At 65.5% G+C, this 24,808-nt stretch overlaps 2 protein-coding genes across 3 annotated transcripts in view; one reads left to right on the top strand and one right to left on the bottom strand.

The window, feature by feature from the left end:
* Apba3 (amyloid beta precursor protein binding family A member 3) lies at positions 1–6,115 on the top strand. Of its 2 annotated transcripts, none has more exons than XR_003585109.2 (11): positions 1–108; positions 272–967; positions 1,056–1,095; positions 3,691–3,836; positions 3,914–4,000; positions 4,082–4,240; positions 4,909–5,088; positions 5,179–5,391; positions 5,511–5,595; positions 5,708–5,848; positions 5,929–6,115. XR_003585109.2 is itself a non-coding variant. In XM_027952495.2 (11 exons), exons 2-11 carry the CDS (start codon positions 437–439, stop codon positions 5,998–6,000), a joined length of 1,689 nt encoding a protein of 562 aa, XP_027808296.2. In that variant the 5' UTR covers positions 2–108; positions 272–436; the 3' UTR covers positions 6,001–6,115. The 2 variants fall into 2 exon arrangements, 1 of the variants encoding a protein (XP_027808296.2); XM_027952495.2 differs by having other exon boundaries at positions 2–108; positions 5,511–5,630.
* The window catches only part of Tjp3 (tight junction protein 3), a 23,315-nt gene continuing 4,583 nt past the window's right edge, over positions 6,077–24,808 (bottom strand). Inside the window, exons 2-21 of the mRNA XM_027952493.2 lie at positions 17,051–17,107; positions 16,840–16,958; positions 16,462–16,564; positions 15,957–16,308; positions 15,651–15,754; positions 14,421–14,580; positions 14,087–14,201; positions 13,444–13,502; positions 13,243–13,309; positions 12,910–13,066; positions 12,229–12,337; positions 11,881–12,115; positions 11,327–11,538; positions 9,779–9,874; positions 8,997–9,067; positions 8,415–8,625; positions 8,234–8,334; positions 7,626–7,889; positions 6,721–6,767; positions 6,077–6,396 (exon numbers count right to left, since the gene is read on the bottom strand). Of these exons, the coding sequence (XP_027808294.2) occupies positions 6,294–6,396; positions 6,721–6,767; positions 7,626–7,889; positions 8,234–8,334; positions 8,415–8,625; positions 8,997–9,067; positions 9,779–9,874; positions 11,327–11,538; positions 11,881–12,115; positions 12,229–12,337; positions 12,910–13,066; positions 13,243–13,309; positions 13,444–13,502; positions 14,087–14,201; positions 14,421–14,580; positions 15,651–15,754; positions 15,957–16,308; positions 16,462–16,564; positions 16,840–16,958; positions 17,051–17,107 (2,742 nt within the window). The 3' untranslated portion in view covers positions 6,077–6,293. The remainder of the gene's footprint in view (positions 6,397–6,720; positions 6,768–7,625; positions 7,890–8,233; positions 8,335–8,414; positions 8,626–8,996; positions 9,068–9,778; positions 9,875–11,326; positions 11,539–11,880; positions 12,116–12,228; positions 12,338–12,909; positions 13,067–13,242; positions 13,310–13,443; positions 13,503–14,086; positions 14,202–14,420; positions 14,581–15,650; positions 15,755–15,956; positions 16,309–16,461; positions 16,565–16,839; positions 16,959–17,050; positions 17,108–24,808) is intronic.

Genomic DNA, 24,808 nt, shown 5'->3' on the forward strand with positions numbered 1-24,808 from the left:
GTCCGGGCCGTGAGTCGGCGAGCGGCGGCGGGCAGGGCCGTCGGGACATGCCGCGGCGGGCGCGGGGGCCTGGGGGCCGCGCGGGCGGGCTCTGCCTCGGCTCGGCAGGTGAGCGGGGCGGGCGCCGGGGTCCGAGTCCACGGGTCCGGGGAGGCGCGGGGTCCCGCGGCCGGCGTCTCCCCGGCTCTGGGCAGCACTGGGCAGCCGCTGGCGTGGGGCGGCCGCCGAGCCTCGGCTTGCTGGTCGGTGAGTGGGGGCGCGGCCCTTGCAGGCGCAGCGAGGACCCCGCGGCGCGCGGCGGGAGCAGCCCCGGGAGGAGCGGGCGCCCAGCAAGCCCCAGCCCCGGGTGCCTCGGATCCGCATGGGGACGCCGGCCGGAGCCTGAGCCAGCCGCGGACTTCCTGACGCCCCCCGGCCGCGCTCAGAGCCTCCCGCCATGGACTTGGAGAAGCCCAAGGACCCGCTGGTGCCCTCGGAGGACCTCAGCACTGAGAGTCAGTGGGACGCGGTGCCTGAGGCCCCCGGCAGCCTGGGTCCGGTGGACCTCGAGGGGTCAAGCGTTCAGGGCCTGGTGCAGCAGTTTGAGGCTCTGCCCGGAGACCTGATGGGCCTGCCCCCAGACAGCGCACCCTGCCCTCTGCACATTGCCACTGGCCAGGGCCTGGACCCCCACGACACGACTGACGCCCACGGCCTCTTGTCTGCTGAGGCTGGTCGGGATGATCTTCTGAGGCTTCTGCAGGGTGAGGGGCACTCGCCTTCTAAGCCTGGTGCCCAGGAGCCTCCAGAGCCTGCCCATCCCCTGTTGCAGCCCCCTGAGGATGCAGATGGAGAGTCCGAGCCCCCGGGATGGGCAGAGGCAGCCTCTGCCGAGCAGGGTGGTAGCAGGAGCTCCAGCAGCTCCCCTGAGCCCTGGCTGGAGACCTCTCCTTTGGTCACACCCGAAGAGCCACCTGACGGTGTCCAGGTAGTGCCTGCTCCACCCTCCAGGTGTCCTCTGCAGCCTGGACCCAAGCAGGGGGACTCAGCACTGCCCCTCTTCTGTCTCCTTCCAGGGCCCCAAGAGCCTGGCTTCATACCCTGCCCTCCAGGAGGGTGAGTGCCCTTCCCACCCTGCCCAGGGATTAGGGTTCCAGACAGCCAGGGCCTGCCTCCTAGGTGGCGCTGGGGGTTACCATGAGGATGAAGTTCTCGGGAAGCTCTTGGCAGTTTGGATCAGAGTTTAGAAGGCCAGGAGACAGAGTCCAGAGAATGTTCTGGAGTGAGTAGCAGGTGGCAGGGCGGGCATGGCTCTGTAGCAGTTGGTTCCAGAGTGAACGCTGGCAAATGACCATCTGCAGGCCAGTCTGGCCCTGGTCTCTTCTCACAGGTCTCTTGAGCCGAGGACGGCTTCTGCATTTTTTTTCATGGTTAAAAATTTGAAAGGAAAGTGAGGTGAGATTCAGGTTTCAGTGTTAATAAAGTTTTACCAAAACCTCGTGGCACCTGCTCACTTGTTGTCTGTGGCTGAGGTGGATGAGGACAGGGCCCAGGATGGTCATGCACTACGCAAGGATGGGTCAGTCTCTGGACAGACCATTTGGTGGTCGCGAGGATTGCTTTGCCTGGGATCGGCACAGCCATCCTGAGGTGAGTCCACCACATCCTGCAGGTGTTTCTCAGCAGCCTGCCATTAATCGGCTCGTGACTCCTGGCAGCAGGCCTTCTGGCCCACAGGATGAAAATACTGTTGGGTCCTGTACAGAAGTTTGTCGGTCTGTTCTAAAGGTGTGAGAAGAGCCTGGCCATCTGGAATGTTCTAGTATTTTCCCCAACCACCGTAAGATAGAAATCAAATAGCAGGTTCTGTGGCAGAGAGGGGAGCTGAGTGGGCCTGTGGCTCTGAGAAGCTTCTGGACTCTTGCCTAGGGGGTTCTAGGGCTTGGCCTTCTGCCTTTGGTCCTGCATCCAAGGAGCCTGGCTAGTAGTGCGGGTGTCCTGGGCTGATGAGCAGAGCCGCCTGGTGCTGCTCGGACTGAGAAAGTCCAGAGCCCTGGAGCAAGGAGACCTCGCCTGCCCTTTTCTAGAACACAGAAAGACGACAGCTGCCCAGAAAGCTCTGGAGTGGACTGGCAGTAGAAATGCAGAGCCAGCCACGTGAGTATTTGCATTTTTTAGCTAGCTACGTGAAAAACTATCTGAAGAACAGGTTGAATTAACTTTTTTTTTCCCTTGAAAATATTTATTTTTATGCTATCCTGATGATTGAACTCAGTGTCTCACATGCTGGGCAAGCACTCTGCCACTGAGCTGCAGCCCCAGCCAACGTAATTTTTTAATATGTTTTAATTATCACAAGACACTTAGTGCATTGTCTTATAATTAGTTTTTTATGAAGTTTTTTTTTTTTAGTTGTAAGTGGACACAATGCCTGTATTTTATGTGATGCTGAGGATCAAACCAGGGCCTCACGCGTGCTAGGCGAGCGCTCCACCCCTGAGCCCAGCCCCAGGCTCATATGATGGATATTTTGAGGGTTTTTGCTTTTACGCTCTGGAGCAGTCGTCTTCAGGATTGCAGTGTCTCACCCTCAGCCATTCAGTCAGGACCAGACTCGGGACATGTGTGTGGCAGGCGGCCGTGTGCTGTGGCACAGCACAGCTCCAGAGTCCCAGGGCAGAGCTTGGTGCGGACACGGTGGGCAGGCTGTGGTCTGAGGCCCTGGAGGGCTGCCCAGAGTGGGCCTGTGGCTGCAGGGAGCAGAAGCCACCAGACATCCTAGAGCAGTGGTAGAGCTCTGGGTCTGGGCGGCCACAGGAAATCTAGGACCTGGGGGGCAAGGCTTTGCATGGCTCGGGGCTGGGCCAGGGTTCTAGAACCACCATCAGGAATGTTCCTAGATCAGGGTTGTTCTGAGAACAATGGTCGTGCTGATGTTGCAAACCACAGAGTCCTAGGAAGGGCTACCTCATGGCCACAGTGGAGACTTCTAGAACTGGGGCCAGGGCTGGCTCAGTAGAGCGCTTGCCTGCCATGCATGAGCCCCAGGTGTGAGCCCCGCTGTCACGAGAGAAAAATTTCTAGCATCTTGGAGTGAGGTGATGCGCCTCTGGAGGCTGTTGCTTTCTGGAACCCTGCCGAAACCAGGTGGCCTGGAACCCGGCAGGGAGTCCTGGAATTGCAGGTCAGGGCCTTCCGTCCCACCCAGGACAGTATGGGAGTTCCCACATGGACTGGGACAGTCGTCTCTGCCACACCAAGGAGCAGAGTTATCACCCGACCTTGACAGATTGGGGGATCAGGAGCAGCAGGCAGAGTAGGCCCTGGTGCTGGTTGGCAAGTTCCAAACTGGAGCCGGGTCCAGGTTCCAGAATGCTGCTGGTGTTGGAAACGGGCGGGCAAGGGGTCCAGGCTGGTCTCAGGGCCCTGGACATGGTGCCTGAGTGCGGTCTGGCTTTGGATCTGGCCATCGGCTTGGCCCTGCAGAGGCGTCCAGCTGGGGGAACCCTGGAGGGGTGGCCAAGCTGCTCTAGACCGGCAGGACTGGGCCTGAGGCTGAGCCACCCCAGGTGCTGGACTCTGGGTGGAGCTTTGTGACCAGCACAGTGAGCCAGGGCAGAGACCACTTGGGAACCGCCCCTGCACAGAGCCCCAGGGGCAGGCAGGCCCCGGACTCCTGAGGGCCAACCCTCTCCCCACTGTTGCCCCCAGTACCCGGTCCCTGTGACCATGAGGACCTCATGGATGGTGTCATATTTGGGGCCAAATACTTGGGCTCCACCCAGCTGGTGTCGGAGCGGAACCCGCCCCCCAGCACGCGCATGGCCCAGGCCCAGGAGGCGATGGACCGTGTCAAGGTGAGGCCAGGCGGGGTGCACAGGGCCCAGGCCTGTGGGTGGGTCTTTGGGGGCCTCCATTCCTGCGCTCCCCACAGGCCCCCGACGGGGAGACCCAGCCCATGACGGAGGTGGACCTCTTCGTCTCCACCAAGAGGATCAAGGTCCTCACGGCCGATTCCCAGGTACCCTGCGTACCCTGCGGCTTGGGGTGGGTCCTGGAGGTCTCAGGGTGAGCCCCGCACTAGCTGCCCCTCCCGCCCTAGGAGGCCATGATGGACCACGCCCTGCAGACCATCTCCTACATCGCTGACATCGGCCAGGTCCTGGTGCTCATGGCGCGGCGGCGGCTGGCACGGAGGTCACCCCAGGACCGAGGGCGCCGCCTGTGCAAGATGATGTGCCACGTCTTCCACTCAGAGGATGTGAGCCCGCAGCGCCCTGGGAGCAGGGATTTGCATCCCCAGAGCCCCGCCTGGCACAGCCATCTTCCCTAGGGTCCCCACCCTCCCTGGAGCCCACAGCCACCTCCCGCTCCTGGGCTCCCGCTTCCAGGCTGAGGAGGGCCCTGCGGCCCGGCCACGGCTCTTAGATGGGGATGGCCCTTTTGCTGCTTCATTCCCTGTGGACGCGTGGTGCTGGGATGGAACCCAGGGCCTGGCATGCAGGCCAGCCCCCACCACGGAGCCCCGCCCCCAAGGCCATGGCTTCCTGGGCTCCAGCCTGGTGTGAGGATTGAGGCGTTGGCCACTCTGGCCCCAGACAGGCAGGCAGGGACAAGGGCCCTGCATCTTCCCTGGGGGTATGGGGGGCTTCCAGAAAGAACAGGTTCGGAAGGGGCCCTGGAGGCCACAGGGGTGTGACCAAGCCCTCCTGAGTGCCCGGCAGGTTCCCCACCACCCCCTCTCCCTCCCTCCCTCCTCCCCGATTCCCCAGTTGGCTGTCACCACCGCCCTAAGGCCCCAGGGCAGTTGGCCATCTCCTCAGGATCTTGTCCCAGATAGAGCCAGGAAGGCCCAGGTCTGAGGATGTCTGGGACTTTGGTCCTGAAGGGCAGGTTGGGACAGCCTGGGACTCATGGCACCTCCCGCAGGCCCAGCTCATTGCACGAGCCATAGGCCAGGCCTTCACCGTGGCCTACAGCCAGTTCCTGCGGGAGAGCGGCATTGACCCCAGCCAGGTGGGCACCCAGCCCAGCCAGGGGGCCTCCAGCCCTGGCCACCTCCACAACGGGGACCTGGACCACTTCTCCAACCGTGACAACTGCAGGGAGGTGAGCCAGCGAGGCCCCGGCTGACCCCGGCTCCCTGCGTCCCCCACCCCCGCCTCTGCCAAGCAGCCGTGTGGCCTGGTCCCCACCTAGGTGTGCATCGAGAAGCGCAGGGGTGAAGGCCTGGGTGTGGCCCTGGTGGAGTCGGGCTGGGGCTCCCTGCTGCCCACAGCGGTCATCGCCAACCTGCTGCACGGGGGCCCCGCCGAGCGCTCGGGCGCCCTCAGCATCGGCGACCGCCTCACTGCCATCAACGGGACCAGCCTGGTGGGGCTGCCCCTGGCCGCGTGCCAGGCAGCTGTGCGTGTGAGTTCCCTGGGAGGCAGGGCCCCTGCGTGGCCCCTCGAGGGTTGGAAAGCCGAGGCCGGGGGCTGCAGCCTGTCAAGGGGCCTAGCCCCAGGTGAGGCCAACACCCCGCCCCACAGGAGGTGAAGCCACAGACCTCAGTGAGGCTCAGCATCGTCCACTGCCCACCCGTCACCACTGCCATCATCCGGAAACCCCATGCGCGTGAGCAGCTGGGCTTCTGTGTGGAGGACGGCATTGTGAGGCTGGGGCGAGGCGCGGGGCAGGGCGGGACGGGCAGGGCGGGCCTGGGCTGCTGACCCGCTCTGGCCCCCAGATCTGCAGCCTCCTCCGCGGTGGCATCGCGGAGCGCGGGGGTGTGCGTGTGGGGCACCGCATCATTGAGATCAACGGGCAGAGCGTGGTGGCCACGCGGCACGAGCGCATCATCGAGCTGCTCACCGAGGCCCACAGTGAGGTGCGTGGCGGCGGCAGCGGAGGAGGTGGTGGCGGGTCCCTGTGGCCCGGGCCTGCCTCAGCCTAGTCCTGTCCCCGCAGGTGCACATCAAGACCATGCCGGCCGCCACCTACCGCCTGCTGACGGGCCAGGAGCAGCCCGTGTACCTGTGAGGGCCACGCCTCAGTGCCTTTGTCCCTGTGGCTCTCTGCAGCTGCCTGGGACCCCAAAGGAGATTGTAGCCACCTATTTTCTAACGTGAAAAATTAAAAGTTTATTGAATGGGCAGAGTCTTGGGTCGCGGTGGGGCCCAGAGGGAAGCCGGCCCACCCTCCTGCCCTTTGTGTTTCTGAGAAGTCACTAGAAACCCTGTGACTTTACTAAGGCCCAGGGGAGGGAGACTGGGTTCCAAGTCCTGCAGGGGAGCGGACTCCAGCCGCAGGGAGGACTCGGCCCCTGGGCGGGGTCACAGGTCGGTGGCTGGGCCCCAGTCGTAGCCCTCCTCATCCGAGGATTCTGCGTCTCGGGCTCGAGTGAACTTTCTCCTTAGGGCTTCGCGTTCATAGGTCCTGGGGATCAGGAAATAGATCGTCCCTTGGGTGCAGAGGGCAGGCACTGCAGGGGTTGACGCTGCCTGGCACATGCATGTGGGCAGGGCCTGGTCCAGAACTCCTATGCACCCTCAGAGTCCCAGCTCAGTGTCCCCGGGGAAGAGGATTCCAGCCCTTGGCCCTGACCTCACAGGGCCCGGAGAGGCCATCAGGCCCCGTCCAACCCTAGGCTAGGCGCACCTGGAAGCTGAGGCCTGCCACTGGACGTCTGCCTCCACCCCAAAGTCTGAGTTGCAGGAAAAGGGTTGAGGGCCCTGGGGCCCGCAGCAAGGGGGCTCTTACCGCATGCTGTCCTGTCGCCATTGGCCCTGGGGGTGGCGGCTGTTCACCTTCAGGGAGAGGGAGGAAGGAGGGTCAGAGTGACCCACAGCAGGGGCGGCTAGGGTGAAGGGCCCAGCCTGTGCCCAGGCAGCAGTCATTGCTGTTTACCCCAGCATCCCAGAGAGGAGGCTGAGCACTGGGTGAGGAGCCAGCCGTAGCCAGCACCTCTACCAACAGGGACCCAAGAATTCAGAGAAATAGTCCCTACCAAACGTGTAGCTGCCCGGCTCCTGGCCGCCCCTCGCCCCCACTGCCAAGGGACACAATGTAGGTCACCTATACAACTGCTACACTGTTGTAAGTATAAGTCACTGGCTGGGCGCTGTGGCCAGCAGCTCCCAAGGCTGAGACGGGAGGGTCACAGGTTCAAAGCCAGCCTTCAGCTAGTGAGACCCTGTCTCAAATTTTAAAAAATGGCTGGGGACGTGGCTCAGTGGTTAAAAAGCCCCTGGGTTTCATCCCTAGTACCCCCACATTTTATATGTACATATGTGTGACTCTGCAAAGGCGCACACCTGTCATCCCAGGTACTTGGGGGCGGGAGGCTCACAAGTCCAAGGCCAGCCTGGGCCACTCAGCAAGACCCTGTCTTGGAATTAAAAGGGCTGGGCGTGGCTCCGTGGCAGAGCAACCCTGGGGTCACCCGCGGCATGGCACACCTGGGCCTGTCCGCACCCACACAGGTATGGAGCACCTGCAGCTTGGCGTCCCTGAGAGTCCTGCAGCCACCTCCTGTCCTTCAGAGATTTACTGAGTGGCTTGAGCACGCCATGCCTGAATCCCCAAAGCTGGTCTGGCTGGAGACACTCTGCTGGCTCACGCCTGGTGCCCAGCCTTCCCATCCCTGGATCCTTGCTGGGACTCACCTGGGGCCCCCTGTGAGCTGGGATGTCCCCAGGATGCCTCGGGCTCTGGGGCTCGTCCAGCTGCACAGGCTCTGAGGACCGGGCCAGGGCCGGTGCCGGGGGCCCCTCCTCCACGTCCGTGTGGGGCCCACCCTCGCCGTCTGTGCAGCCCTCGCCGTCCGTCTCATAGTCGCTGTTGGCACGGCTGTCACAGCTGAGGTCTGCGGAGCTGCCGGCCAGGCCGCAGTGAGGCAGGTCCAGGTTGTCCTCCGAGGAGCCGTCCAGCTGCAGGGAGCGGGCATGCTGCACTGGTCCAGCCGAGCCAAGGCCCCAACCAGGCCCCACGCGGGACGCCCGCCTCAGCCGCGGTCCCCAGCCAGGCGAAAGGCCCACCCTCAACCTCCCGGACCCCAGTCCTCAGACCTCAGGCCGTGATGGCCGGTCACAGGCCCTGGACTCACACAGGGCCCAGGCTATGCTGAGCCCCAGCCCCGGGAGACCCTGCTCCCAAAGCTTGGCCCCACCCCAGGCCCAGGCCAGGACCCAGCCTCAGGTCGACTCTCGACCCCACCACGCCTGACCCGAGCCCTGACTCCGGAGAGCATCTGTGAGCCTGCCGGTGCCTGCACCTGGTCCTCCGCTGTCCAGATGGGCCGCGTCTGCTGCTCCTGGATGCTGGCCTTGAGCTCCTGGTACCAGGCGTCACTCGTACCCTGCAGGGCGATGGTGGCTATGGGACAGGGTGTCAGTGTGCCTGGGATGCTTGGGAGGGGCCCGCCCGCCCTTCCTGGGCCCCCAGGACCCGCCCACCTGTGAAGAGGTGGCTGCTGTGCTTCCGCAGCTTCTGAGCCTGTGCGTAGAGGCGCCGGCTACTGCGGCGGGAGGCGGGTGCCAGCCACTCGCGCAGGGCCTTGAGGGCCGCCCGGCTCTCCGGGGCGCAGAAGATCACAATGGGGTAGTACTGCACGTAGTTGAGTCGCTCGATGGCAGAGGGCGTCACGTCTAGGAGCGCATGCTTGTCCTGGGCAGGGCTCACGGGGTGGGCAGTGTTGAGAGAGAAAGAAACACACCCAAGAGACAGAACAGAGGTGGAGGAAACGGAAAGAGGTAGTCGGAGGTCAGAGTGGACCACACCTTGGCACTCACAGCATGTGTTGGGGGCAGGGTTTGGGGCAGCTTGGTGGGCATCCTGGACACCAGAGCTGCTCTCTGGTCTCCCTGCCTCTGCCCCAGGTTTCCTGCAGAGTGACTCAGGGCAGGGTCTGTCTCGTGGCCGCCCACCCAGAGCCTCCAAGGGGCTCTGTGGAGCTGTCAGTGTGGGGTGAGGACAGCCCCGACCGTGCGCCCAGGCCTCAGCTTCCCCGTCCAGGGCCCAGAGCAGGGGGCACTCACCTTCTCGGCGATCACCCTCACGGTGTCCAGTTTGATGATCTTGCTGGGACTGTCAGTCCTGGAGATGCTCTCTGGGGGGACAGGGCGTGCAGCTTCAGGAGGTGACCCTTGCCCCTCAGATCCACGTCCACCCAGCCCTCCCCTGCTCAAAAGGCCACCAGGACCCGAGTGCTCTTGAGGAAAAACCAGAGCTGCATCTGGGGCTCCTCCTGGCCTCCCCTCGCCTCCCGAGCAGGACCCTGGCCCTGGCCCTCGGCAGGCAGAGACACTGCACCTTGGGGACGAGGGTCCCACAAAACCCTAACCACTCAAAATGCCCTAGCTCCTGGGCGGCGAGGGGTGAGCTCAGTGGTCAGAGCTCGCCTGGCCTCTGTGGGCCCGGGGTCCTCCCCGGCACTGGCACCAGGGAGGGGCCGCGGGTCAGACTTGGCCCGGAGCTGCAGGCCCTGACCCCCAGCCGACCAGCTGCCTCGTGGTGGTGGGTCTTGGACTCCCCTGGGGTCTCGCCTGCCCTGCTCACTGCAGAGCCTCTAGCTCAGTGGTATCTCCCGTCTCCGAATAATGGCTCACTCATCACACCTGGTTCCATGTGTTAAGGAGGATTCAGAGGGTCTACCTGAATCCAGGTTGATGAGGCAGCCTGGGAGAGGGCACTGGGGGTCCCAAGTCCTGTGTTTGCCTGTGTTGGTCAGATTCTCTCCCCCAGAACAGCAGCAGCAGCCCCGCAGCCCCTCCCCAGGACCTGGCTCCCGGGACCTGGCTCCCAGCACCTGGCTCCTCACCTGCGATCTCAAACTGCCCAGGCAGATCTGCCGTCAGCTTGTGCATGGCAATGTCCGCCACAGGGCCCAGAATCACCACCGGGCGCTTGAAACTCGCTGAGGGCAGAGAACAAAGGCAAGAACTGGGATGTGTGCGGCAAGGGCCACTGCAAGCTGTCCACCCCCACCCCCCACATCGGCCTCCGGCGGGGCCCTGGTGCCCAGTGAGGACCCCATCTCCCAGCCTCCCTTGCGGCTAGGGACATTGGTGAGCTCTGGCCAATGGGACGCGAGCGGGGCTGCCGTGGGGGCTCCTGGGTCACTGTCCTGGGGGCAGAGCCCCTTCCAGGGCCCCCCGGGCTGGAGAGGACGCAGGGCGGGTGTGGCTCACAGTGGAGCGCTGGCCAGACACCCACGAGGCCCTGGGGTCAAAGACACTTCCATCTTGATTTGGCTGCTCTTCTCTGGGTCTGTCTCGGCTGCAGACCACCCCTGACCCGGCGTCAGCCCACTGGGACCCGGCGTCAGCCCACTGGGACCTGGGGCCACCCTGGCCCGCCCGGCGCTCCTTTTGTAAGTGCAGTCTGATTGGCACACAGCCGTGTCCACGGGCTGCGTCCTCCTGCGCCTGCCTTCCCGCAGAGACCCCCTGGCCAGGAAGCCTGGAGGCTGGCCAGCCCTCCTCAGGACCGCTCGCTGGTCCCGGCCTAACAGATGAGCCGTCCACCATGAAGACCAGAGGCACAGCATGCGTCCCGGGGACAGGCCGCCTGGGCCTGCTCTGCAGCAGGTCTCCTGTCGCCCTTCCGTCCCCAGAACCAGTGCAGCTGCTGCCCGTGGCTCTGGGGGGGGCCACAGCCGGGCAGAGCCCTGGGGTCCACGTTGGGGTCGAACATGAGGGACCACCCTGGACACCTGAGCCTGCACACAGGCTGGCTCACAGAGTCTAGAAGACTCCGCACCTGCACAGGGCTGCGTGGCATCACCCGCCCCCTCACCTAGAACATTCCGTCCCCAAAGGGACGCAGCTGGGTGGCGGGGTGCAGGTCGGGCAGGCACAAGGCCCCTCCGGCACCGTCTCAGGTCGGCCCTGGCTGAGATCATACTTGGGATAGAGCAGTTAAACAAGTCACTAAAACTATCTCGACTCTCTCCTTCTTTAGGTCACACTGCTCCCTCGGTACCCTTGTCCCCACAGACACTGAGATCGAGATGCTGAGTCCCTTCTATAAAATGCCCGTGGTGTCTGCTCGGACCTGCTGGGACTCCCGGTCCCCTCCGGACAGTTACTCTGATGACAAGAAGAGTCTGCTTGTCCTGGAGGGACGCGTGACCCAGGGGCACTTTCGGGCCACAGTTGCAGAGCGGGCAGGCGACGCCAGGGGCTGGCACTCGCTCGACTCTGCTTCCTACTCCGCTCCTCTCGGAAACGGGTGGGAAACGGGTCAGACTTTAAGGGACCGCCCGGTCCTCTTCGCTCTGCTGCCTAAAATGACGCGGAGCAGGCGTGCGGGCGAGAGCGGGTGGGTGTCCCCGCTGGCTGGGTGGTGTCCCTGTGTCCCCACCCACCTTCTCGCAGCACCACGCGCTCATAGGGCGGGTAGCGGCCCTGCCTGGTCAGGGCGGACAGGTCCTCCCGGCTGCGCTGGGTCGTCTTCTTGGCTCCTCGACGGAGACCCCGCAGCCGCCAGAACTCGGCACGCGCATTGGAGGCCCCCGAGGGGCCGGGGCCCAGGCCCACTGCCCGCTGCGCGGCCTCCAGGCTGGCCAGCTGCTCGGCCCTGGGGAGAGAGACAGCCCTGAGCTGGGCAGAGTCCACCTGGAGACACCTTGCCCTGGCCCCCCAGGTCCCCCGGGGTCCTCATGGCAGGGGAAGGCGGGCCAGAGTCGGGGCCTAAGAGCACGCGGCCGCTCTGGAGCTGGGGAGGGCCGCGGACTGTCCCTGGCCGCAGACTGTCCCCGGCCATGGGCTCCGAGCTGACCCGGGAGATGGGTTTTGTGGCTCAGGGTCTCTGCTATCACCGGCTGCTGCGGCCACGAGGAGCTGCTCAGGGCCACCGTGTGCCCCTGGTGAAGACCCACGCGCAGCGGGAGCAGGCGGGGCTGGGGGCGCAGGGACCCACCTGCTCTGGTTGGGGATGAGGCCGCGCTCCTGCTCCCGCAGGTCCCGGCCCATGCGCGCCGCCAGCCAGTGGCCTCCGCGGTGACTGGGCCCAGGGCCCGGGTAGAGCGTGTCCACCACGTGGAAGACGTCGCCCCGCGTGAAGCCCAGGCCCGAGGGCGGGCTCGGCTCCAGCTCGAAGTGCGTGCGGACGTAGAAGGAGTCGCCCACGCGCGACTGCACCATCTTCTGGAAGACTGGGGACGGAGGGGGACGTGAGCTCCTCCCAGGGCCCGGGCCAGCCTCCCCAGGGACCTCTGGGGCCGCGTCCTGCAGCGTGGGTGGCCCCTGCCCAGCGCCGGCCACTCACTGTCCTGCTTCCGCTGCATCAGCAGCGCCATCTCCTCGCCCGGCGGCAGCCCCAGCAGGAACTGCACGGCCTCCTCCCGTGTCAGGTTCCGGAAGGACGTCTCGTTCACCTGCCAGGGAGGGCAGACAGGAGAGTGCCCAGCTGCCCTCGGGCCTCCTCCCAGGGATGGCCGCCCTGGAGACCTCGACACAGACACAGAAGCTGGGGCAGGACCTGCGCTCAGTACACGCACAACCAGTGACAAGAGACATGGGGACGGGACTTGAAGGAGTAGGGACAGCTGGACAGTGGCCATGCCTGTCAGCCCGGCCATGTGGGAGGCTGAGGTGAGAGGGCTGCAGTTGGAGGCCAGCCTCAGCAACTTAGTGAGTCCCCGCCTCAAATATAAAAATGGCGGGGGCGGGGCTCAGGGGTCAGTGCTGGCCCAGGCTCTGTCCCCAGCCCCTGATAAAGGAAGAAAGGCCAAAGGCCAGGAGCAGGTGGTGGGTGGAGACAGGGCTCTGGCGCGGGGCTGGTCCCGAGGCCCTCAGCCAGTGTCCTGGCAGAGATGACACCGCAGGGAGGGGTCGAGGCTCCATGGTGGGGACCGGGGTCAGGGGGCATGGACACGGCTCCCACTGGACGCGAGGCTGGCCGAGGGAAGACGCGTGGGCGCGAGGTGCAGGGGAGGCCCCGTGTCACCTGCAGGATCTGGTCTCCGGCCTGGATGTCCTGCCCGTCGGCCGGGCTGCCCGCCTGCACCCCTGACACAAAGATGCCCACGTCGTTGCCGCCGGCCAGCCTCAGCCCGATGCTCGCGCCCTTGGGGAAGCGGACCACCCGCGTGTCGGGGCTGTACCTGCGGGAGGCCGGGGTCAGCCAGCGCGACGGGAGGGACCCTCACCCCCGCCTCGGTCTCCCAACGAGCCCCACGTGCCGGTCCCCTTCAGCCACTCGGGAGACAGGACAGCGCCGCGAGGGAGGCGCCCTGGGAGGTAGCAGTTGGGCCGCTGGGCTGGCCTCCGGGGTACACACCCGCGGTCCTCCAGGCCCTGGTGGCTGGGCACCCTGTAAAGGTCATAGCTGCTCCCCGAGGGCGAGTCTGAAAGGGAAAGGCCACTCCTTGTCCCCGGCTGCCCACTGGACTCTCCTCAGCTCGCGCCACCTCCTCCCTGGCTGGGACCAGGAAAGCCAGGGCAGGGTGCTCAGAGTCACGGCCACCCACCTCTCACCCACCTCGGTCCAAAAAGGTCCTGGGATCCACCGGCCCTTCCTGCCGAGGCCGCGGGCGCTCCCTGGAGGAGACCAGGTCCCGGTCAGGAGGGACAGTGTGGAGGGCAACTTCACTTTCATTCTCAAAAAAGCCCTTAGAGGTGGGTGTGGCTGGTGGCCCAGGTGGGCCTCTCACCCCCGCTGAGTCCCCGTCACCATCCCGGGAGCCGGGCTGCGCCCGCCCCGAGTGTCAATTTATCACGGACGACCTCCTGGGGGTGCCGTGGACAGGGCGTCCTCCCCAGCACACGGGGGCACAGAGCCCTACGGGGTGGGGGGCGGCGCTGGGAGGCGGGGCTATGCTGGGACGGGTCCTCGGGAGAGGAGGCCAGCGCTGCAGTCCCCTGCCCTGTGAGGACACAGCGGGGCCGTCTGCCAGCCGGGAGCAGAGAACAGAATCGCCACCACCTTGACCCTGTCCTCCAGGACCATGGGCAGTGGACTCCGGCTGCCGCAGCCCCAAGCCTACCACGCAGGTCCAGCAGCCCTGGTGGACAGTGACCGGCGCCCACGGGCACAGCAGGGCTGGACATTTAAGACCCACCCTTGCAGCTGCCCTCCTGGGAACCGCTGAGCGGGCGCCCCCTCCTCCCGCCCGGGTACGCACACGGGGGAGTCCGCTGGGCTGGCCTCCGGGCTCTGCGGCCTGTGCGCCTGCCGGGGGGGTGGCGGGATGTGAGATGGGGGCGCCTGGGACAGCTCCGAGGTGAGGTCCGAGATGTCTGTGGGCAAGGGACACTCGTCAGCCAGGGCCATACCCACCAGGCCAGATGGACACTAAGGCTCGAGACCAGTAGGAGCTTCCATTAGAAGATCAGCCTCGGGAGGCTCGGGCCTCGTTGTGCTGTGTGGCCTTGGGCAGGTTCCTACCACTCTCTGAGCCAGGGGCAGGCTGCTGGCTCTTGCCTGGCCCCATCTGGAGCTGCCTCCTGACCCCTCACCTTCCAGGACGGAGCTGTCACTGTCACTGACTGCAGGTGGGATGTTCACCAGGAACTGCCCCCGATCCCTGAGCACCAGCAAAGTCAACTGCCCTTCCGACTTCTCGATCAGCCGCCTGGTGTCACTCAGGGACAGGTTCTCGCTGGACACGCCATTGATCTGAAAGGGACGGAGAAGGAAGAACAGAAGGAGAAAATGAGGGCTGGGTTGGGGGGAGAGGCCAGAAACACTCTCCAGGGGCACTAGAAACAGACACTCCCCGGGACAAAGGTCAGAAGTGCATTTCTGTTTGGTCCTGGGGACTGAACCCAGGGGCGCTTAATCACTCAGCCACCCCCAGCCCTTTTTATATTGTATTTAGAGACAGGGTCTCCCTGAGTTGCTTAGGGCCTCACTAAGTTGCTGAGGCTGGCTTTGAACTTGCAGTCCTCCTGCCTCAGCCTCCCGAGCCTCTGAGATCACAGTGTGCCCCGAGACCTGGATTCTTGCTGTGGATGGAGACCATGCAAAGAAACAGTTCCCCCCGCCCCCCCGAGGGCGAGGGACACAGGGGGGAAGAGAAATAGGTGGAGCCTCCTGGGCTCCGTGTGAGGAGCAGATCTGAAGGTGCAACCAGAGCCTCTCAAGCAGAAGGCGTGGGGTGGGCACCTACTGAAGCTGGGAACAGACCCTGCGGCGGGTCAGAAACGGGTCCAAGGAAGGCTCTGGTCACCGCCTTCACCAGGAACCCTGGGGAGCATCTGTTCTCAGCAATCCTGGGGACTGAGAGTTTCTAGTGCCCCCACCAAGTTATCTGTTTCTAGTGTCTGCCCCAGGCCACTAGAAACAGACAGTTCTTCATGATCGCTAGAAACAGACAAGTCTAACAAGCCCCCAGTGCAAACAGCTGGAAGTGTCTAGAGCCTTGCACCGGGAGCAGCTTGAGGTCCTAGGTCCCAGCTGTGGGCCGTTAGCCCCCCCGCCAGCAAGGGCGGTCCAGGGCTCAGCACTGCAGCCAGCAGGCCACAGGATTCGGAGGCCTAGCGCAGCTCCAGGGTATGAGAAATGTCCAACCCAAGGGGACACTAGAAACCGACATCTGGCTGTGGTCCCACACCAGCTGGAAGGAGGGGAGTTGGTACCCAGCCACCTCCAGCCACACAGAAGGAAAATGGTTTGGGGACTGGTTCTGCCACCTCGCTGAGTGACTCGGGGCACCGCGGGCCCTGGCCGCGGTCTCCCAGGCTCACCTGCAGGATAAGGTCTCCTTCCTGCAGCCCACGGTGCCGGGCGGCCAGGCCGGACTCGGTGATGTGCTTGATGAAGATCTGGCTGCCCAGCTTGACCCCAAACTCTGCGGGGGGGCGGGGACTGAGGCCGTGTCTGGGCACCGTCCCCGGGGCCCAGTGACCCAGCTCAGGGTCCCTCGCTGCCCCTTCTGCAGTGGGAGGGGACGTGGCCTCGGGTTTGGAGGGGAGGACACGGACGCCTTGGGGGCCCTCGCGTGGGGCCACACGTGATGCCCGTCCGGGGACACCAGCCGGACGGCCACTCACCCTCGCTGTCCTTCCTCTTCACCAGGACCGACTTCAGGGGCTTCATCAGCACGTCCTGCCGCGGCAGCCGCTTGAAGCCCGACACCAGGGCCAGCCCGGGGGCCTCGGAGCCCCCGCCCGGGCTCCTGCGCCCACGGCTGCTGGCCCGGCTGCGGCGACCAGCCCTGACCCGGCGGGAACGCTCGCCCCAGGAGTGGCCAGATCCGCTGGACGAGTCACCCTCGTAGCCCTGGCCGTGGTCAGGCTCCTCCAGCCACCTAGGCCCATCCTCCTCGTCCGAGTCCGGGTGCCCCGGGCTGGAGGGGCTGGCCTTGGTGGCCGGCAGCTGGACCCGCCGGGGACGCTTCACTGTCTGTCGGGGTGTGGACAGGAGAGGTCAGTGGGCAGAAGGGCTTAACGCTGGGTGCCCTGGGAACCCACGGGGCCTTGACCAGCGGGAGCCCGGGCGGCCAGCAGCGGGGGCCTGGCGAGGCGGAGGACGGCACCCGGGCAGGGGCGCACTCACCACGTTGGCGACCTTGGCGCAGGTCCGGAGGATCTGGATGACAAAGGCGGACGAGACGCTCTCCACGGAGACCCCGTTCACCATCACGATGTGGTCGCCCGTCCTGCGGGGACGCGGCTCAGGAGGGGCCGCGAGGCCCACCCCGGCCTCCCGGCCACGTCCTCCTCCCACAGGCACCACCTGTCCCCTCCCTCGCCCTCCCTGAACCTGGTCCCCTCGTGGGGCTGAGCTGGGCCCTGGCGGGGCCACCTCCGCGTCAATACGGCCCCCAGGAGCCTCCCTCCCGCCCTGAGGGTTCCAGGGCTTCCCACTCCAGCAGGGCCCAGGGCCACTGGGTCCCCAGAAAGGCAGGGAGGCCCAGGCCGCCCAGGTCCTCACAGCAGCCTGCCCTCGGCCGGCCCTCCGGGCACCACGTCAGACACCACCACGGATCCCCCGGGCGCACTGGGACGGTCCCGGCCTCCGGAGATGGCTATGCCGAAGCCCCGGCGGGGGTCCTGGGGAGAGACCAGAGGGATTGGCCCCTGCCCATGTCGAGGGGTCCCGCATGGAGCTGGGCAGGGCCACCTGGTGCCGGACGCAGCCTCACCTTGCACAGTGTGGCCGTGTGCTGCTCCCAGATGGTCAGCGCCTCCATGCTGGCCACCTGGACAGAGGGACGGGAGGTGGCGTTAGGCCACGCAGGCCGCAGAGCAGGTTCGGGCTCCTGTCCCGACCCCTCCCCCTGGTCAGCCTGGGCAAGCCGCTGCCACTCGGGACCTCGGTTTTCCTACCTGCAGAACGGGTTTGCCTCGGGGGTCCCCAGGGGACGCCTCGCCCCCATCCTGGCTCACAGACACCACAGAGCCACCTCCACCAGGTCCCCAGTGCTCTCCTCACCTGCCCTTCCTGCCGCAGCCACAGAGGGCACCCACAGCCCTCAGGGACAAAGCCCAAGTCCTCCCTGTGGCCCAGGAGGCCCTGTGCGACCCGCCCGTCCCCTCCCCCGGCTCTTCCTCTCCAGCCACGTGGAGCCTCACTGGGCTCCCCCTGCCCCAGGGCCTTTGCATGGCTGTGCCCTCCCCCTGGAGCACCCTAAACCCTCCAAGGTCTCTGCTCACAAGGCCTCCAGGGTAAGAAGGGCCCTGACCACCTTGTTGGGAACTGCAGCCCTGTCCCCCTGGGGCCCCTAGTCTTTCCTCTGTTCGTGTCTATCTCCTTCCAGAACACGAGTCTGGAGGAAGAGAGGAAGAGAGGCTACGGTCCCTCTGACAACACCCAGGCCACACGGGCTTCCAGAGGTACTCGCTCACGGGTCAGTGAGGGACGGAGGGGCCTGCATCGCCCTCACACAGGAGGAGAGAAGGCACCGGGAGGGCAGAAGGCAGGGCAGGGGCTCTGTCTGCACCAGGCACCGAGGGAGGGCACCCGGCCTTCAGATTCCTACCGAGAAGCTGCCGAGGCTGGCCTGAACCTGCGGTCCTCCTGCCTCGGCCTCCCAGCCATGGGCCAGGTAGATTCTGTTACTTTCACGCCCTGAGCAACTGGCAGTGAAGGCCGCGGCCTGCTCCGGGCAGCTGGAGCCTGGCCCCTGGAACCGGGTCCTGGACCCCGCACACTCCCCCTCCCTCTGACCAGCCCTGACTATTGGGGTCTGAGGTGTCACAATCTGTGTCTCCTCTACACGTTCCTGGGCTTCCAGGTGGGCAGGCTGGGGACTCTAGACCCCAGCATCGTCCCCTGGGGACCAGGCCTGGGGAGTCTGGGGGAGGGCTGGACCAGCAGATGGCCCAGCGGGTGGGCGGCCCCCTCAGAGGCTCCCCAGGGAGCAGGTCTCAGCAGAGGGACGAGCTAAGCCGCAGAGCGCTGGACCTGCAGGCCCAGGGAGCCAGGTTGCCACCTCTGCCCCTGACCCCAAGCCTCCGTGTCCTCCTGAGAAGCCTGTGCTGCCCTTCGCAGGCTCAGGGCTGTGTGTGGAGAGGAATTGAAGAAGGAGGCCACCCGCCCCCGGTAGGGTGTGAGTGGCCCAGCGTTTAACCCCAGAGACTGCAGGAAGCCACCTCGCTACCATCCTATTTCACACACACAAAGGAGGCCCAGAGAGGCTCAGCAACTTTCCCAGGGTCCCACAGCACAGTGGGGAACCCTGGCACCCGACCCTGAGCCCTGACCACCAGCCCAGCGTCACCTTGAGTTACAGTTGTTTTGCTTCTGAACTTATTTTTCAGTCTCTAGGATGGGGTGGAATCGCTCTGAGGCAGCACTCTGCACACTCGCCCCGCCCCCATTTGTATTCCCGGCTTTACTTTAAGATACCCCAGGGGGCCAGGCCTTTGGGGGCGGGGCAGGGGCGGGCCTGTCCCTGCTCGCTGGAGTGGGCTGTCTCCCTGGACACCACAGCTTGGCCGCAACACCCCGGCTCCCATGCCCGGTGTTAAGCCCAACAGGGCCCACCTCAGCTTGGCTCCACTCCAGCTGTCCCCTGTGCCGGGGACACCCTGGGACATGAGGAGTCCCCTTGGCCACCAGCTGACTGCTCCCCTGGGCCCCCAGGACACGCCCTGCTCTCGGTACCTGTCCTATCCACCCTCTGAACCCATCCTCACTCCATCACCCGCAGGTAAGTCCGTCCTTCCTCTGGGCCCTCCCAGAAGCCACCTGGCTCCATGGCAAACTCCTACTCACCCCTCACAGCCCAGGGCCCGGCCCCTCCCACCCCTTCCCCTGGACCAGCCCTGATCACCGGGGTCTGGGACCTCAGAATCTGCTGTGTCCCCTGCGCGGTCCCCAGCCTGGGAGCTCCAGGTGGGCAGGCGGGGGGCTGGGGACTGCTGCCTCGTCCCCTCGTCCCGCAGGGAGATGAAGGTGGAAGGACTCCAGCAGGTGTGGCCCCGCCCAGTCCAGGGGAGCAGTGGGGAGTGTCCCCGCCCCTGCGGGACAAACACCGGGAGGCGACGCCCCCAGCCCCGGGGCACGTGGCTGCTGCCGCTCCCCCCCTCCCCTGCCCCCAGGAACAATGGCAGGGAGGGAGGCTGGGGGACTGACTCCCGGGCTTGGGAGGGGACGGGGCAGTTCCTCGCAGCCTGGAGGCAGCGAAGACGGGGACCAGACCCGCCCGCGCCGGAGCCGGGCGGTGGCTACGCCAGGCGCCTTGGCACAGCGCTGGGGTCACCCTGGAGGCGGTGCGAAGGGGCTGGGCGCTCGGGATCCGCTCCGGGCCAAGCCCTCGGGCACGACGCCGCCCACCGACGGCTGGGTACACAGTAGGCGCCCTATCAGCGGCGGCTCAGTGCCCGCAGCCCGGCCGGACGTCTCGCGGGACACTCGCTGCCGCCGCGCGCTTGAAACCCGTCCTCGGACCCTCCCCACGGACAGGGGGACAGGGCGCGGGCCGGCGCTGACCGCCCCGAGGCCAGGCAGCGCGGTGGGCAGAGGGGGCGGGGCTCGAACCCGGACCCCCGGGGTAGCCGCGGCGGGGAAGGCCTCGGGCGGCGTTTGGGGCCAGGGTCGCCCTCGCGGCCCGCTGTGCAGCCCGCGGCTGGCGACCACCAGCCTCGGGACCTCCTTCCCCTGCCGTCGGCAGGTGGAGGGTCGGGGGTCCCGGGTCCGACTCCAGAGCCGCCCTCGCCTGCACCCCACCCGGATCCCCACCCGCTCCGGCCCGCGGCGGGCTACTTGCCTGGAATCTCACCGCCATGGTCCACCCTGGGGCTCGCCCGCTGCCCCGGCCGCGGGGGCCTGGAAACAGACAATCGGACCCCACGCCGGGGTAGGGGGAGAGGCTCCAGAGGGTCGCGGCCCGGTGGGGACCCGCTCTCGCCCTCCTCCACCCGCTCGGCGGCTCCGACGGCACCTGCCCTCTTCCTCCTCAGGTCCCGGCCGGCCCCGCCCCGGCCGGACACGCCTCCGGGAAGCCGCGGAGGCCGTCTGGGCCCCCTCCCTCCATCCCCGGCTCCAGGCCCGGGGCGGGAACTCCGGGCCGGACTTTCCGCGCAGCCGAGCACTCGCCTGCGGCTGGGGCCGGAGCCCTGCAGGACCTGGCTGAGAGGAAGACCCGGCAGCGGGTTGCCGCTCGGAACGGAGCCGGAGACCTGGGAGGTTTTCCCATCCGCGAAAGGGGCACTTTTCGAGGTTCATCTGGGAGGCCTCGGGGACCAGGAGCTTGTGGTGCTTCCCGGGCCACCCCGTCCCCAGGAGGCCAGTCTCCAGGAAGTTCGCGCAGTTTCACGGGGAAGCCGAGGCCCGGGAGGCCAGCAGCACCGCCTTTCTCCAGAGGCACCTTGGCCAGCACCGAGGCCCGCTCCGCACCCACCTGCCCAGACCCCAGCTGCAGAGGGAGGCCGAGGAGGGGGGCGGCCGGCGCAGGAGGGAATGCCCTCGGCTCCGGGAGAGAAGGTGGGCCTCGCCCTCCCAGGTGGTTGGGAAGGTAGGAACGAGGACGGGCCGCCCCGGCCAGCAGAGCTGCTCCTGGGGTGGGCCGCAGGAGTGACCTGCGCCGGCGGAGCTGGCAGTGACTCCTCCCAACAGCGCTTCCCACTGGAAGAGAAACACACCTGCGCCCAGCTGTGGCCACGCCCCCTGCCCCTGAGGCTCGGGGGCTGGCGGTGTCCAGGACTCGAGCCTCAGGCTGGGCGGAGGGAGGCGGCGCTGAGAATCTGCCGGGCCAGCGGCGGGCATTGCAGGCAGGGTTTTGAGAGTCGGCCAAGAGTGTGCCAAGGAGAGAGTACAAACATGAGTGCCCAGCCCGTAATGCCAGCAGCTCAGGCTGAGGCAGAAGGATCACAAGTTCAAGGCCAGCCCCAGGGAAGTTAGGGAGGCCCAGTCTCAAAATAAAATGTAAGTTTACAGAGCGCCCAGGGTGTAGCTGAGTGGTAGGGCACTTGCCCGCGCGTGCAAGGCCCCCCAAATGACTTCTCACCCCTTCCTGAAATCATCCAAAACACTAGTCCAAGGGTCCTCAGGGACCCTCCACCGCCTACTAGAATAAGCCTCTCCCAAAGCGCCTTCTGGAGGCCTCCTTGGAACTTCAGGGGGAAGGATTCAAATCCCAGCCTTTTCACCTATTCACTGTGTGACCACAGGGAAGTTACTTCCCCTCTCTGTGCATCAATTTCCACTTTGTAATTGGGAGAAATAATGGCTCCTACATCAGAGAGTGGACTGGAAGATTAAAGGGGGCCTGGAGTAAGACAGTAATGTGACCCACTACCTCATGCCACTGCCACCCAGTGCAAGCAGCGGAACAGCCCTGCACCCCAGTTTCCCTTCTGTAAATGGGGGTGTTGACTGAACCTGCCTCAGGCTGGGCCCAAGCCACAGAGGCACGGTCTCCCCGAACTCTGCACAGCCACACATTAGACAGCGAGAGGCCCAGAGATGGCTCCCTGGGTGCTCATTAAACGGCCCCCAGCCCCCAGCCCATACTCACCCAATGCAGAACCCCTTGCCCGGGGCTGGGGCTGGGGCTCAGAGCTGGAACGTTTGCCTGGAACACGGGAGGCGCTGGGTCGACCCTCAGCACCACATAAAGGAATGAAATAAAGGCTTTGTGTCCCTCTACTTCTATTAAAAATAAATTAAGAACACCTTCAGGGCTGGTGGGCCTCCGTGGCAGAGCCCTTGCCCCACATGTGTGAGGCGCTGGGTTCCACTCTCAGCACCACATAAAAATAAATGAGTAACGGGCTGGGGGTGTGGCTCAAGCCGTCGCGCCCGGGTTCGATCCTCAGCACCACATACAAACAAAGATGTTGTGGTGTCCGCCGAGAACTGAAAAATAAATATTAAAATTCTCTCCCTCTCTCTCTCTCAAAATAAAAATAAATAAATGAATAAAATATTTTCTAAAAAAACAACACCTTCAACCCAAGCTCGGGCTTGCTGAGCACCTACTGTATAACCTGAGTAGCTCAGCCCCCACCCCCCATCGGCCACAGGGGGCAGCACCGTGGGTGGGGGTGGCTGCCGACCCCCTGAACAGCTGCCGGCCCCACGCGGGGAATCCAGGCTGCACCTGCCGGGAGTCCAGCTGGGGACAGACACAGGGACAAGTCCTGTGTTCCCGCCCCAGCAGGTGGCTGTGCGTGGGTGCTGGCCTGGCGCCCGCCCTCCCCACCCGGCAGCCCGTCCAGCTGCATCCAGTGGCGATCCCGACCCGCAGGCACGGGATGCGGGCTGTTTGATCCCCAAAACCAGGGTCTCTGGCGGGGAGGGGACACTTGTCTCAAGGTTTCTGCAGCTGAAAAGGGCCCCTGGCCCCTGGTGGGGACAGGCAGGGCTCTGCTCAACACCCGGCAGGGCTGAGAGACAGTCCCTGCAGGTCGCTGGACAGGGGACCCCGAGGGCGGGGAGGGCGGGGCTGGGCTGACCCCGCGGGGCGTGTCCACCGGAGGGCGGGGCCCTGGCGGCGGGTGGGGGGCAGCTGACGCAGGCTGTTTGACTGTCCCTGGGCCCCGGAAGGTTGGGGTCACCCCCGTGACCTACCGGGTCTGTCGGAAACCCAAGAACACCCTGAAGAAACAGCAGCCCGCTGGGCTCTGGCCTGTGGCTTTAGCATTTATGGAGCGCCCACTGTGTACACAATGCCCAGCTGAGGGCTGATGAGACGGGTCCTAAAGGGACAGTCTCTGCCTCAAGAAAGCCTGTGGTCCCCAGGGAGACGGACCGTCCTGGGAGAGTCAGAGGGGAATGAAGCGCCGGAGGTCTCCTGAGAGCCGCTCTGAGGAGGTGGCCCTGGCCTGGGTTGTGACAGGAGAGGGCAGGTGAGAGGCACCCAGGCCCAGGGCAGTTAGACAGCAGGAGGGGTGGAGGGGCCTGGGAGCTGGGGAAGGTGCTCCCGGCTGAGGGCCTCTGTGCAGAGGCCGGAGCAAGAGGAGGCACAGCTGGAGCCCAGGGCTGCAGCTGAGGACAGGCGGAGAGAGGGGAGGGAGGCAGGGAGGCTGGGGGGGGGGGACACAGGTGGAACCAGAGAGGCGGAGCCAGGGAGGATGCAGGTGCTCACAGGTGCCCTCTGGTGGCTGCAGGGAGGACAGGCTGTGGGTGAGCAGGAGAGGGGCCGTGGGGTGGACCCTTGGGACTTTGGAAACGCAGCGCCTGGGAGGGGTGGCCGAGGAGTCATGGGAGACCAGGGAGTCCCGGCCTCGGGAAGGCTGAGGTGAGCTTCTTGTGTGGGGACATTTAGAGGTAGGTAGGAGAGGGGAAGGGACACGGCTCCTGGGGAGGTCAGCAGAGGCCTGGTGTGGACGGGGCAGGACAAGGGCCAGGCCTGTTGCTTCTCCTTGTTTTCTCGTTACTTGTTTTAAATCGTCCCAGGACAGTGGGCCTGTCCGCGGGGCACAGTGACTACGTCCACAGAGCGCACACAGGACAACTGCCATCTCCACCCCCTGAGCCTGCCCGCCCGCTCCTGGCTCTACCAGAGGGACCCACTGGCCTGGACTGCACCCCGCGCGGCCACCCAGCCCTAACGAGCCTTGTCCCCGCCGGCTGGCCGCACAGGTGTCATTTGTCATGAATCGTGTGGGGCGCCGTGGCATGTGCCTGTCACCCACGCAGCTCAGGAGGCTGAGGCAGGAGGATCGTGAGTTCAAAGCCAGCCTCAGCAACTCAGTGAAACCCTGTCTCTAAATAAAATATAAAAGGGGGGCTGGGGGTACAGGTCAGCTGGTAGAGCTTGCTTTGCAGGCACAAGGCCCTGGGTTCAGTCCCCAGCACCACAAAAAAGGGAGGGGGGCTGGGGACGTGGCTCAGTGGTTAAGTGCCCCTGAGTTCAGTCCTTGGTACAAAAAGAAGAAAAACCACATGAAGTGAATGTCCCAGAATCCTGTGCTCCCATGGCCTTCCCTGGCACGCATGTCCTAGCTACGTCTGGGGTCACCTGGGGGGACCCAGGAGCAGGCCTCCTGCCCCCCACCCACCTGGGGGATCTTGCCTGTCCTTAGGATCTGTCCTCCTGGGGCCCTGCCGTCCCGATGGTGGGGCAGGTGGTTTGGAGACTGTCCCTGGGGGGCTTCTCTGGGGGGCTTCTCTGGGGGGCTGGGGAGCCCTGGGCGGGCGAGGGTCCAGGAGCCAGCCAGGGTTCCAAGGAAGGCCAGGCTTTGGGAGCAGCAGGACCTGCCACAAGTCTCATGGGAAGGGAGGGACGTCCCAGGGGTTGGCCTTGCTGGGTCCCCGTGGGTCTGGGGCGCCTGACGGGGTGCAGGTGGCAGAGAGTTCTAGCGGCTGCCTGGGCTCACCCAGGGCTTGTTCCTCCCCTCAGGGCCCCACAGGAAAGGCAGGCGAGATATGGTGTCCTGCTGCTGGAGGGACGTCCACCCCCAAGTGGTCCACACTGCACCTCTGACCTGGGCAGCAGCCGGGTGCAGGGCCC

The sequence above is a fragment of the Marmota flaviventris genome, chromosome 1 (assembly GCF_047511675.1).
Source record: "Marmota flaviventris isolate mMarFla1 chromosome 1, mMarFla1.hap1, whole genome shotgun sequence".
In the NCBI taxonomy this organism is placed as follows: domain Eukaryota; kingdom Metazoa; phylum Chordata; class Mammalia; order Rodentia; family Sciuridae; genus Marmota; species Marmota flaviventris.